Source organism: Psammomys obesus, unplaced genomic scaffold (assembly GCF_907164565.1).
Source record: "Psammomys obesus unplaced genomic scaffold, mPsaObe1.curated_primary_1811, whole genome shotgun sequence".
Lineage (NCBI taxonomy): Eukaryota > Metazoa > Chordata > Mammalia > Rodentia > Muridae > Psammomys > Psammomys obesus.
In genome coordinates this window covers 23,952,100-23,966,169 of record NW_026596039.1, presented here as the reverse complement: position 1 = coordinate 23,966,169, position 14,070 = coordinate 23,952,100, and the positions used below count along the sequence as shown (strand labels likewise).

At 41.6% G+C, this 14,070-nt stretch overlaps 1 protein-coding gene across 1 annotated transcript in view; it reads right to left on the bottom strand.

Moving 5' to 3' along the window:
- The window catches only part of LOC129687667 (zinc finger protein 416-like), a 42,718-nt gene extending 31,543 nt beyond the window's left edge, over positions 1-11,175 (bottom strand). Inside the window, exons 1-3 of the mRNA XM_055622165.1 lie at positions 11,007-11,175; positions 7,167-7,293; positions 2,083-3,814 (exon numbers count right to left, since the gene is read on the bottom strand). Coding sequence (XP_055478140.1) covers positions 2,083-3,814; positions 7,167-7,293; positions 11,007-11,063 — 1,916 coding nt within the window. The 5' untranslated portion in view covers positions 11,064-11,175. The remainder of the gene's footprint in view (positions 1-2,082; positions 3,815-7,166; positions 7,294-11,006) is intronic.
- Positions 11,176-14,070: the final 2,895 nt, after the last annotated feature.

Genomic DNA, 14,070 nt, shown 5'->3' with positions numbered 1-14,070 from the left:
TTTTTTTTTTTTTTTTTTTTTTTTTTTTTTTTTTTTTTTTTTTTTTAAAGTTACATGGAATTTATTCTAAGGCAAGCACACATGGTATAAGGAATAAAATTAAGACACTTGTAGTGGTTTTCTAAAAAGGCTTCTAGATTAGCAGAATAGGAATGAAGATTCACGTTGTAAGAATCTGTATGATGAATATTGCCATTTGCAGGTTATTTTAAATTCTTATGAAATAAAGTCATGTAGTTTAATGTACTTTAAACAGATCCCAAATGAAGCATACAAAACAGAAAAAAATTGCAATAATGATGAAAATAAGCTAGATAAAAGTTTGTCTTTTCCAATACAGCCAGTCCTGATGAAACCCAATAGGCTAAGGTCATATGGAAGGGGAGGACAACCTCCCCTATCAGTGAACTAGGGGAGGGGCATAGGGGAAGAAGAGAGAGAGAGGGTGAGATTGGTAGGAGACGCGAGGGAGGTGGGACAGTCGGGATACAAAGTGAATAAATGTAATAAATGATAATAAAAACGTTTGTCTTTTCTCTCTGTTGGAATTTAAAATAATAAATAAAATTAATGGGCTAATATAAATGATTTATTATTTGTTTTTAATTGAGCTATAGTTTATTTATAACATACACTGTTTTTGTACTAATTATTGCTCTTTCCTGGATCCTGATGACATAAATTGTGGAACCATTGACAAAAGATTATGTGTGCCCCCACAGAACCCAAATGAAATGCTTCTGTTCAACAGCACTGGACATTAAATGTAAAAATTATGCAGGAATATTTATTGCATTAAATCCAAGATGTATCAGGGAGCACCAACAGTAGTTAAACAACTAATCTTTCCTTGGGGTGATCACTAGTCATAAACAAACAAACAAACAAACAAACAACAGTAACACTAAAGACATCAAGGCAGAAAGTTGGGTCCAGAGGAAGCTTTTCTTTCCTACAATGGGAGCAATGCAAGTAGTTACTGGGTAGCTGTGTAAACACCACTGAAAGACAACTATTCCCAGTGACTCTACTGTGATACACAAAATGGTGCCTTCATAAAAACTGTCTTGCTTTTTATACAAACTGGGCCTATGTTAGGATTCTGCTCATCAAAGGCAAAAAGCAGTGCCCCTTGTTTAAACTACATGAGAGAATAAGTCCTTCAATATTGTACAAAGCAGACCAATGCTACCCAGAAAGCTACTGGTTAGTGAGCTGAAGAGGGCAAGGGTCAGGTAGAACCATGCATATTCAGTCAGAAAAGGGAATGAGGTCAACCTCAACTACAAAGAGTAATGCTAGGCCAATAATTTAAAGGAAGGCAAGCCTTCCCCCAGAAGCTTCCTGTTTAGCAACCAAACATAAGACTCATATATATTCCACCAGAAAAGGAAAATATGTCACTTTTTGGTGCAGGCTACTGAGAATTTTCTTTAGGGGAATATAGGCATGTTGGAGGTATATGTGCATATATACTAAAGGTGCTAAGATGGGAAGCTACCAATGAAAGGATCTGGCAGGGATTTAACTTGCACAAGGGAGATTATTGAGAACTGCTGAAGGGCGCTCCTGTGTGCATCATACCTGCCTGGAAGGCACTGGGCACTTTACCGGTCCAGATGTTTATGAAGAGCTTTACATGATGCTTAAAAAGTTCAACTCATTTTAGCTGCATGTGGAGGCACACAGCTTTAATCCCAGCACTTAGGAGGCAGAGGCAGATGGATCTCTGCAAGTTTGAGGCCAGCCTGATCTACAGAGTGAGTTCCAAGATAGCTAGGGCTACATAGGGAGACCCTATCTCAAACAAACAAAAACCAGTAAATGTTCAGCTCATCTATTGAGTGAAAAGATTACATTACCTATTGCTTTACGGCCTTTTTAAAATGTGGCCTTTCAGAAGATATGTCAGACATAGGGTTAAAGAGCTTCCCACATTCACTGCCTTCCTGAATCTTCCCTGCGCTGTGACATTTTTTGTGTTGAAAGAAACTTGAGTGCTGGCTAAAAGACTTATCACAGTTGGTGCATTCATAAGGCCTTTCTTTAGGGTGGACAACCTGGTGCTGAATGAGAACAGACTTTTGCCTGAATGATTTCCCACACTGGCCACACTCATAGGGCCTTTCCCCAGTGTGAATTCTGCAATGTTGAATAAGGCTGGTACTTCGGCTGAAGGTTTTCCCACACTCACCGCATGTGTAAGGTCTTTCCCCAGTGTGAATTCTCTGGTGTTTAATAAAGGCAGCCCTCCGGCTAAAGGACTTTCCACATTGTCCACACTCATAAGGCCTTGCGCTAGTGTGCATTCTCTGATGTTCAACAAGACTGTAGCTTTGCCTGAAGAATTTTCCACATTCTGCACACTCATAAGGCCTTTCCCCAGTGTGAGTTCTCTGATGTCGATCAAGTTTGGATTTGTACCCAAAGGCTTTCCCACATTCTCCACATTCATAAGGCCTTTCTCCTGTGTGAGCTCGTTGGTGTCTGATAAGGGTGGCTTTTTGGCTAAATGATTTCCCACACTGGCCACACTTATAAATCTTTGTTGTAGTGTGAATTCTACCATGTTCAATGAGGCTGAAGTTTTGCCTGAAGAATTTCCCACATTCCCTACACTCATAAGGCCTTTCTCCAGTGTGAATTCTCTGGTGTCTAATGAGGGTAGCTTTTTGGCTAAAGGATTTCCCACACTCCTTACACTCATAAGGCTTTTCTCCAGTATGAATGCGGCAGTGTTCAATAAGGTTAGAGCTTTGGCTGAAGGATTTTCCACATTCTCCACACTTATATGGCCTTTCTCCAGTGTGAACTCTCTGATGTATAATGAGAGTGGCTCGTTGACTAAAGGATTTTTCACACTGGTTGCACTCATATGGCCTTGCTGTAGTGTGAATTCGCTGGTGTTCAACAAGGCTGAAGCTTTGCCTGAACAATTTTCCACATTTGTCACACTCATATGGCCTCTCCCCTGTGTGAATCCTCTGATGCCGAACCAGATTGGATTTGCATCTAAAGGCTTTCTCACACTCCCCACACTCATAAGGTCTTTCTCCACTGTGGATTCTAGAGTGTTCAGTGAGGTTGGAGCTTTGACTGAATGACTTTCCACATTCACTACATTTGTATGGTTTTTCTCCAGTATGAAGTCTCTGGTGTATAGTAAGTGTGGCCTTTTGGCTAAAGGATTTTCCACATTCACTACACTCATATGGTCTTTCTACAGTGTAAACTCTCTGGGATGGTGTAAGTGAAGATTTATCTTCTAAGGTTTGTCTGCATTTGCTAGGTTCAAAATCCATTTTTCCAGTGCATACCCTTGGGTGCTGAACTAGCTTAAGTTTGTGTCTGGAAGGTTTTCTGAATTCTTGTGACTTGAAGTGAATTTTTCTACCATTAGCCTCCACAGACTTGGTGAGTTCATTTGGCTTCTCATTTTTGGGACTGTTCTGGGACTGGAGAAGTTCCTGTCTAGCTGCGAAGTTCTTTCTAATTTTCCTGTAGATGAAGTGATTCCCTGACTCATGGAGTACACAGTTTTTCTTAAGGGAGTCACCATCCACATCTCCCCTTAATGGACTCTTGGCACTGTGATGCTTTGGGCCTTGGAGGATTGAACAGGCTTCTACAAAAAACAGTTTTTGTCCAGGTAGATCATCTAGATGAAAAATGTCTGTCAAAATAGAAACACAGATGTCAGTGGGGTGAGTCTTTCCACTGAGTATACCTGCCTTTGGAGTCCTGGCTTTTGACAGTTCAACACAAACACATTGTACAGAAGGATTTTCTTCATGCTTTGATTCATGCCAACAATCTGAAAGAAGAGAAATGCAGTTGAAAGTCATGTTAACTGTGAGTGGTGTTTATTAATGATACTTTATTATTATTTTCTCCACATATGATATTTTAACCACCTAAAGAATGCTTCTAGCTAGAAAGAATGTCTCATTCACTCTTTTAAAAGTGGCCAGTTGTTTGTTTGTTTTGAGACAGGATTTCTTTACAAAGCCCTGGTTGTCCTGAAACTTACTATATAAAGTAGGCTGGCCTTGAATTCACAGAGATCTGTCTGCCTTTGTTTACCAAGTACTGGGATTAAATTACTGTGCCACCACAGCCAGCATAAGAGTGACCAACTAACACAAAAAAGAACACAGAAACAATATCAAAAATCACATTTCAAATAATATTTAAGAATACACTCCTCAGTTCTGTCTTAGGGCCAGACATTGAAGCATAAGGCCATATTTCTTCCTCCACCAAAAATATTCTGCCAATGAGATAGCCTAACTCTAGTTTGAGAAGTAACAAATTTAGATAGTCTTAGACATAAAATGGCTCAAGAAAATGGACTCAATGGAATTCCTGTTTAAAAGTTATTACTGAGTTAGGTATACAGCTTAGTGTAGACTGGTTCTTAAGTTAAAAATCCTGGGTTCAACATTCAGCACCAAAAGAAAGACCATTAATACTACTACTTAGTCTAGTACTTTTACTACAAAAACAATAGCCTATAGTAAGTTAAAACCAGGCTTTCAAGAGTTAACATTTACATAAAATGTAATGTCTAGAGTGTGAATTATTTCCACTTCTTCTCTGTTGGATACCCCAGTTGGGTCCACTGTTAATCCTAAAATGCCTCTGTATGCTAATGTGCTAACCAGTTCCTAGAGCCACTCATGAGTCCCTTTCTGGACAAGTCTTGGAAAAGTCCAAGATCTGACAGATTATAACTTTAGGGGAGAGGAGTGGAGTCAGTTAATCAGTTATGAGCAATGATTAAATCAATCATGCCTTTATGCCTTTTATGAGACCTTCAATACAATCACCACATGACCTGGTTTAGAAAATATCTGGGTTGATGACTATGATGAGATAGTGGAGACTCGTGTGTCCATAGAGGACAGAAAGTTGCCAAACCTTTTACCCAATAATCTTTCCTTCCTTCTTTATTTCTTCCTTGTCTCTGTCTCTCCTACCCATTCTTTCTATCTCCCTTCTTTCTGCCTTCTCCCTTTCTTCCCATCTCCCCTTTCTTATGTGGAAGCCAGAGGAAAACTTTTGGTTATATATAGTTCCACCATGTGAGGCCGGGGATCGAACTTGAAACACCCTACTTGGTCACAGATGCTTTTACCTGCTGAGCCATCTTGCTGGACCTCTGCCCAGATCCTTGCCTATGAAGCTATTCCATTTGGAATTCCTGAACTGCATCCTCCACAACAGCATTTTCTATGTTTTGTGTGTTTTTCTAGAAAATTATTAAACTACAGACATGTTGGGAGAACTCTTACATTTTCTACTTTCATAGGCATGCATAGAAAATGCTAGACTTTATTTACAACTGGGATCTGAAGTGAAGAGACTGAGTCTTTAATATATGAGGCATACTTCATATGCCTGATAGACAGGATAAAGTCTGAATCAAAACACAGACTTGCAGTATTTGCTGCATTGCGGAACTGGTTGTTAGTATCATAAAAACATCCAGACCCCATGAACATCTTTTCTTGTTGGTCACACACAATGCAACTAATCTTTATAAATATTTTGAAAACCTATTTCATCATACAATCCAACAATATAACTGTTGGACATGCTTCTTTCACAAGAGTAGACTTGTAACGCATTTCACATGTCTAAGTCCAGAGGATTCTAACTGTGGAAGCTTGTGGTGCTATTTAGTGATAAGTCTTCACAGGCATATTAAGTATGGGTAAGTTTTGGAAAATACTGATGAGGGGACAAGTGATGCTTGCTTGCATGGAAGAAAGGTTTGAATAGGTGGAGAAGGAAGGCATAGATAAAATGACAAGCTAATGTAGCTGGCTTTGCCACCTTGTGAGTTCTTCCATTTCCAACCCTTTATCTTCCCAGTTTTACTCCCTATCACTAGACAGGAGAAAAAGAAGAATAGAGGGGAGAGAAAAAATTTCTGAATCTAATTTTTCCTTTTTGTTTTTTCTTTGATTACGACTATAACAACCTACAATCAACTCCCCCGAATGACCAGCAACCACCACCAGGGCTCTCGCATTTATATACCCTCTGAAATGTTCCCAGGATTCCAAACACCACACAAATGCAGAAACTATCTGCAACTCGTAAAACCATGCCTCTTATAGAGCATAAGGCAAATCATAGTCAGCTGCTGTGATGCAGCTGCAAATCTCCACACCTAAGATTAAACTGATACTATTTCTGTGTTTTTTAAAGAAACCAAAAGTCCAGAATTGTCACTACAAGCAAAAACTGGATGTGGTGAAGAAAATACAGAAACTGATATGGCTAGTGGCATTTCCAAATTGTTGTATAACAGATTTCTGTGATGATTTGGGCACATATCTGATGTCATTTTCTGCCTCAGTTGTTACTCATGAGGGCCAAGCTTTCCCTAAGACTCATATTGTCTTTCATGCTGTGGGAAAACCAGGAATCATCCCAGATTTCCAGTTGTAGAAGTACATGTGAACAGCATAATGCAAGTCTTGGGGAAAAAAAAAGAACAGGATCAGTAGTGGTTTAGAATAATTCAGTACATGGAAGACCATTAGGAAGAAAAATAAGGATTGCAAAAAGTGGCCTAGATGAAGTTCTGGTAACAGTTCACAGTCCACACAAACATCAGTCATGACAATACTGATAATTCCTGAAAGAGGCAGCTGCAAAAAAATGTCAGATAGGAAGATAAGAATGTGGCTGGGCAGGAGTGGTGCACACTGTTAATCCCAGCACTAGGGAGGCAAAGGCAGGCAGATCTCTGTGAGTTTGAGGCCACCTTGGTCTACAGAGTGAGTCAAGGCTATACAGAGAAACTCTGTCTTGAAAAACAAAACAAACAAACAAACAAACAAACAAACAAAAATTGTGGAGCAATGGCGCTATGGCTGTGAAGAGTCACTTAGCCAAGGAGAGACCAAGTCAAGTGGGAACTATAGCTTTGAGTGCAGGACTCCTGCTATCTAGAATATTTATTGAATCTTGTGACACTATTAAGTGTTTGGGCAGCTGAGGGTAATGCACACAGCTCAGTGGTGGCACCCACAATACACCTACTAAGGAAGCGGGAAAATCAACAGGGCTGCAATAGTAGTCTGATTACAGTCTGGTCTGGATATGGAGAAAAGAAGGAAATGAGCACACAGGGGCGAGCATGAGGATCTTACCTAGTGAGGTTATAAGTGCAAAGTTCTTCAGCATCACATCAAGATACAGTAGCCTCTGAGCTTCATCCAGGAGCTCCCATTCTTCCTGGGAGAAGTAAACAGCCACGTCCTCAAAGGTCACACAGCCCTGTCATGATGGGGACAGATCACTCAATGGTCTACTTCTCTCCTAGGATTCTAAGTTCACCCACATGCACACCCTTCCTTTATATATCATACTTCCTATTTTGTACCTCTTTGGGTGATACTAGGCTGCAAGGCCACTTACACTCACCTCTCATGACTGCCTCATTAGCACTGTGGTCTCCTACAGTACCCACAGGCATGCTGGAGGAAGCCATGTAATTCAGAATTTAGCAAACACTGGGTGTAACTCATTGTATTTGACAATTATCCTGAGAGTCCCTAGATTGTATTCTTCACACACATCTATATGTGAGCTGACCCTTCATTGTAATGTTTTGAATACCACCATCTACAGGTTTGAAGCTCTAGTTTCTCTTTTGTGTACACATTTCTCCTTGGATCATCTCTCTCTCTCTTTCTCTCACATGGTTTCAAGTGAAAATCCACATCTATCCCCTTATAATACCATGAGCACCTTCTTGGTCTCCCCATATTATCAGTACAAGGTATTCAGATTTCCATACTAACCCAGGCTTCCAGTGCTTTCTAGTGTGAGGGGTAGCTCTCACTCAGCTTTCAATGCCTCCTTCTTCTGTTCTTTACTTTGCTTTCAATTACTATTCTAATTCTTGCCTGGTGTTGTGATAAAACACTTTGACCAGAGTAACTTGGGGAAGGAAAGAGTTTATTGGTATATACTTCCAGGTCATTGAGAAATGCAATGAAATTGCAGGAAATTGAGCAAGAACTTGAAACAAACCATGGAGGAATGCTGCTTTGTGGATCACTTACAGTCCCACACTTGGCTAGCTCTCTTATACAGCCTAGGACCACCTACCTAGGGAATGGTGCTGTACGTAGTGGGAAGGACTCTCTCAATTACCAATTAAGTCAGTCCCATACAGATATGACAATGGGACATATTTGGATAGTGCCCTAATTGAGAATCCCTTCTCAAGTTACTTTAGGCTGTATCAAGATGGCTGTGTCAAGATGACAGCCAAAACTACCAGCAACCATCTGAGAAATCACAGACCCCCATGGTTTTCTTCAACTTGGGTTATCTTGACATGGCTTCCCCAAGCACAGCTTTCCTGTCTTCAGTAACTGAAGGTTAATGCAGAGGCTTTCCACTCCAGGCCACATAGACAAGCACTTACAGCTCTAAGATAACACACCTGTCTGGCTGAGGCTCCTCAGACACTTCTAAATGCTGGTGTGCCCAAAGCCTGGTGAACAGACCCCACACTGGCCACACTGTCATACTGACCCAAGTTTTCTAAATCTGATTACATTCACTCTTTCTATGGAAGCCTTTGATTCCTGCCTGCTCACCTAATTCTCATTCAATTTCTTTCCTTTATTCGCTCATCTTTTTGATGCCCACAAACTCTACTCAGATGTTCAAGTCACTAGACCTAGTCATGGTCCCTGCTCTTATTTTCTTGAACATCAACACCAGGACTTTCCCAGGTGCAGCAGCACACACACGTAGTCCAAGGATTAATTGACTCCAGTATATGTAGATGAGCTCAGCAACATAAAGCTGATTCCATTTCCTGTTAAGTTGGGCTGTATTCCAGGGCAAAATAGGTGTCTTCACCTATAGGCCAGCCCTTTTAGATTTCTTCAAGCCTAATCTTTCCAAGTGTTCCTGATCTGAGGGGCCATCTTTCAAGTGGATGTGCTCACAGCTGCTCTCCGAAACCACACATTCACTTCCTTTTGAAGATCTAGCCCATGGCTACTGGGATGGTTCAAAGGAGAGAAAGCACTGGCTGCTCAGGCCTGAGGACTCAGGCTTGCTCTCTGCAACCCAAGTAAAGGTGGAAGGAGACAACTCCAGAGTTTTCCTCTGACCTTCATACACATGCTGTGGTGTGCTGGTATGCAAGAATACCATATACAAGAATAATAGATTTTTAAAATGGAGTTTAAAATATGTTTAAAATGAAAATATAGCTTCTACTTATATTGAATTCTTGATTGTCTTCCTCTACCTCACAAGTGCTGGGGTTACAAGGGTATAGATCCATATGCAGATATACACTTCACACTTTTAAAATTTTTTCTGTTGGCTGTTTTTATTCACTTTACATCACAATTGTGGTAAAGTGTGTGTGCCCTAATTGAGGCACAGTTCCTCCCAGTTCTACACTCCTTCTCTCTTTCCTATATCTCCCCACTCTCCCCCTCAGAAAAGAAGAGTCCCCAACCGCTGGCCTACCTGTTTCACCACGTCATATTGTATCAGGACTGAGCCCATGCTCTACCATGGTGGCCTAGCAAGGCAGCCCCACCAGGGAGAAGTGACTGAAAAGGATGCAAGAGTGTCCTTGTCAGAGATAGCCCCCACATCCCTTGCTAGGGGACCCAGAGAAGACCACGCTGTCCATCATGTACAAATGTGTAGGGAACTGAGGTCCAGTCCATACATGGACCTCATTCTTAAGGTGGCCAAAACAAAACTTTGTGTATCATAAATATAAATATATATGTATTATGATACATGCACAAATATACATACATACATATAATTCCATCTGATAAAAATCTAAAAATGTAGAACCACTTGAGTTATTTCACTCTTCTCTCATTCCCCCCAAACAGAAAAATCCAGGTTTCCTGAGTGAAAAAGCAAACCAGAACCCATCCACATTTTATGAGCCTCTGTTTGCCACAGTGATTCAGCCATACCAACCATCACTTGGAGTAGGGTAGTATAGCTGCTACCCTAGAGTGAGTGCCTGCGTGCGTGTGTGTGTGTGCCCGTGCGTGAATCACCTCCTTTTATCCCCATAGTCTGTTCTTGCTGCAGACACAAGGAACCCAGAAAAATCACACAGAATCATTTCTGCTCCCATTATCTGCACAATAGACACTGCAATATCCCAGGCCTGCCTTCTTCTGCTCTGCTGCTCTAAGTGCTTAGTGGAAGGAAAGGGAACTTGTGATATCTAAGCCTCTTATTTCAGTTCCATATTATAGGATCCATGCCTGGATCCTAAACCCACTGTTCGCTAAGAGTTTCCGGAGAAACCTTTCTATTTAAACCTTGCTTCTGGGTTTCCACTTCTGGCTTGGGAGTTCTTGAGAGTCCCCATGTGGTGAAAGTGTGGTAAAACAATTGGTCTTAGCACACAATTCCAGAGACAAGGAAGAGTGAAGCCGCGGAACATTCTCTACTTTCCTGTGAACACTCCACAACCGCCTTTGTGGTCATGAGAAGCGATGGAAAGAAAGGTTACTAAGCTCAGGCCTCCCTGCAATCCCTGTTCAATCCTGGAGCTATGCGGCCTTATTAGGTTTGAGTTATCCCTAGGATTAAACGCTCAGAACTGACTCTTAGGAGACTCAACCTCCCTGGGCCTTAAGGTTAATGCCTCCAGGCCACACCTACTATCTTCAAACCATGTTCTTCCATTCCGAGCCTCTCGAGGTCCCAGATCCTTTAAAACACAAGTAAAATTCCTCATCTTCCCATTGTAAGGCGTAAATGGTCCTGCTCAATCTCTCAAGACTTGACATTCAACTGTCAATAATCAGTCCCTTGCGGGTCCCACTCTCAACCCATCACATCTGCCATGAGTAGCAGGGAGTCCACTCACAAGCACGGTAGTGTTCTGGACAAAGGGATTTTTACAGTAGGGCCGTGAAAAAGGCCTCTCTTAGGGATCTGGGACTGTGGTGAGTCCAGGAGAAAGCGGTACTTACTTGAGCAGGTTGCGCCACTGCGGCAGCAGCCTTCAGACACTGCAAATGCTCCAGCATCCTCACTGCGACCAGCGTTAGCGACCGTGCGCGTCCTCTCTTCTCGCCTTGGTCCCCACGCCACACTCTTATGTCGCTGATCGCCAGACATAACCTAAAGCAATTACAGGGACCATTTGGCAGAGATGTAGGAAGTCTTGCCCACAGATATCGGTCTGGGCACCAAAAAGGCCCTTCTCAGAGATCATTGGTTCAGCCTTTTGCCATTCGGCTTAAAGAATTGTGGGTAACGTAGTTTCCTTATCTCCTCAGCATTCTCCATTGGCTTCAGTGGCAGGTTCGTGCCGACAAACTAGTTCTGAAAGCGGCTAGAAGTTTAAGGCTAATAGTCCACCTACAGGGCAGCACCAGGTCGAGATATACAACTTCTCAGACTGAGTTTGGGTCCTGTGTGATAAGAAAGACCCCAGTCCTTAGACTCCTGAGCCCAGGATCGACCCTGCACTTTCAGACTTCCCTGGGCTGGGAGAACTGCAGTAGAGAATGCAGAGTAGTAAAATATAAAATAAAATGAGATTGATGAGATGAGATGAGATGAAATGATAAGATAGAATAAAATAAAATAAAAAAAAAAAAAAAAGACCTAGAACCATTTGACTTATGGCAACAATGAGACAAACCAAACCAAACGACAACACAAATCTGAAGTTTTAGAGTCTCCTAGGATCTCTTTCTATGAACAAAAGTAGACTGGCAACATAGAGCTGGATGAGGCCTGGGTCTCTGGAGGGAAAAAGCTAGATTTGGAGCCATCTGTAGTTGTTCTGTTAGTGATTAATATGGTTGTGTATTACCGGTAAGATGGCCCTCGCTTATCTTGCAGACTTTTTTTTTTTTTTTGCCTCCTCTTCAGTAGTGTTTCTGGAGAATTGGAGGGAATAACATAAATGTCTTATTTAGGGCCGAACACTCAGCCATTAAAGTGGTATTTTCCCTCCTTCTTTCCTTCCTTCCCTCCATCCTTCCGTTCCTCTTCCCTTCCTGTTTCTTCCTCTCCCACCTCCTCTGTTGATATCTTTCTCTTCCTCTCTGTGTGCCCACAGAGGCCAGAAGAGGGTGTCAGATCTCTGAAGCTGGAGCCAAGGTCAGCAAGTACCAATCTGATTCAGATGCTGGGAACTGGACTTGAGTGTACTGAAAGAGCAGTACAAGCTCCTAACTGCTGAGACATCTTTTAAGCCTTTTAATATTTTTTTTGAGTGCTTGTTTGGAGGTTCTAGCAGGAGAGAGCGGCTACTCATACTCTCTTGATCAAATATTGCTCCTTCTCTACTAGGAAATGTTTTCCTCTTGGACCAAGCTCACAGCTTCAGGAGGCACACACATGGAGCAGTGAGGGAAGGAGAGAATACCTGCCTACCCAGCCACACTATCCAAATCAAGCCTGGAGATCAGTAGGGTTACAGATATAGCCAGAGTGCCGGCACATTCTCAGAGTGCTTGTTAATGTGAATCACAAAGGACTCAATCAATTTAAACCCATTTTGAAGAGTTCTAAATGTAAAAGTTACCTTAACTGAAATCACTAGTATAAGTAAAATATATTTTCCGAAAAGAGAACTGAACACCTACATTCTTTGTAACTTTATTGATAGTTTTCAATTGGCAACAAGCCATTTGTCCATTAACAGATGAAAATGTAGTGACTTGCCCACAGAAGTCTGCTTAACAATGAAAATAATGTTGATGTGTTCATATAGGCAACATTAGCAAACCTAAAAACAATGCCCAATGAGAATATAATTAGAAATGGACACTTTATGATTCCCTTCAAATGCAATTCTAAAAAGCTACAAATTAAACTATTATAAAAGAAAGCAAGTCACCATGGAAAACCTTATACAAGAGAAGAAAAATTCTGGATAGGAACATCATTGAGATCATGATGGTTTTATGGATAGTTTTGTGTTCAATGCATATGCCATAAAAATGTACACACAAATGCACACCTGCTATACATCACCATGCTCATTTTCCATAACCAAAGCAATGATTTACATGGGTTCAGTTACAAAGGGTTTCATTATGTCAGACTAGGGAAGGTGCAGCTTAGTTCAAGGCCACCGGAGCATGGCACAAGCTGCACACAGCTTCGTATTAAGCTCATGGGCAGCAACACCTAGAGCAGTGGTTCTCATACACAACACTGAGACCCTTTAACACCTCGCTGTGGTTACCCCCAACTGTACAATCATTTTTGATGCTACTCCATGACAATAATTTTGCTACTGTTCTGAATTGCGATGTAGCCATCTGCTACGAGACTCCCAAAGGGGTTGTAACCCACAGGTTCTGAAAAAGGGGCTGGGTATACCCCTCAAAAGCCCTGTTCCTAGTGACCAACTCCTGCCACCTGTGCCTCAACTCCCAAACACTCCACCATCTGCTAAAATAGCACTACTATATGGGAAGCAAGTTTTTTAAAACATGAGAGGCACTTCAGATTCAAACCATAAAATTCCATCCCTGCCCTCAACAGGCTCATACCCATCTTATGATGTAAAATGCATTTAGCTCAACTTCAGGAGTCTTCAGTCTTAACAGTTCCAATGCTGTTCAGAAGCTCAAAGTTTCTTCTGTGACCAAAGGTAAAGTCTTAACTGAGCCAAGAAAAACCAAAAGGAAGGTTATGTAAGTCGAAAATACAGTGGCACAGACTGAACATTCCTATTTCAGAAAAGAAGAATTGGACCACAGAAGGGAGAAAGGGGAACAAAGAAGAGCAAAAAACAAACAAAAAACTGAATGGAAAACAATAAATTCTGTAGCACCGCTTCCAGGACCAGGATCACAGATGCTATCACCTGAGATCCAACAAGCTTGAGTATGCCTACCCGCAAGGCCTTATTGGTAGCTTGAACAGCCTCCGCTGGACTGAACCAGTGCTGACAGTCTTCCTCAGCAGACATCCCATGTTCCTGATATACAACATGCAATTTACTCAGTTTCTCAGGCTTCATGAAACTCCCGCCAGAGGCTTCTGTGGAAGCTGACCATGTCACACACT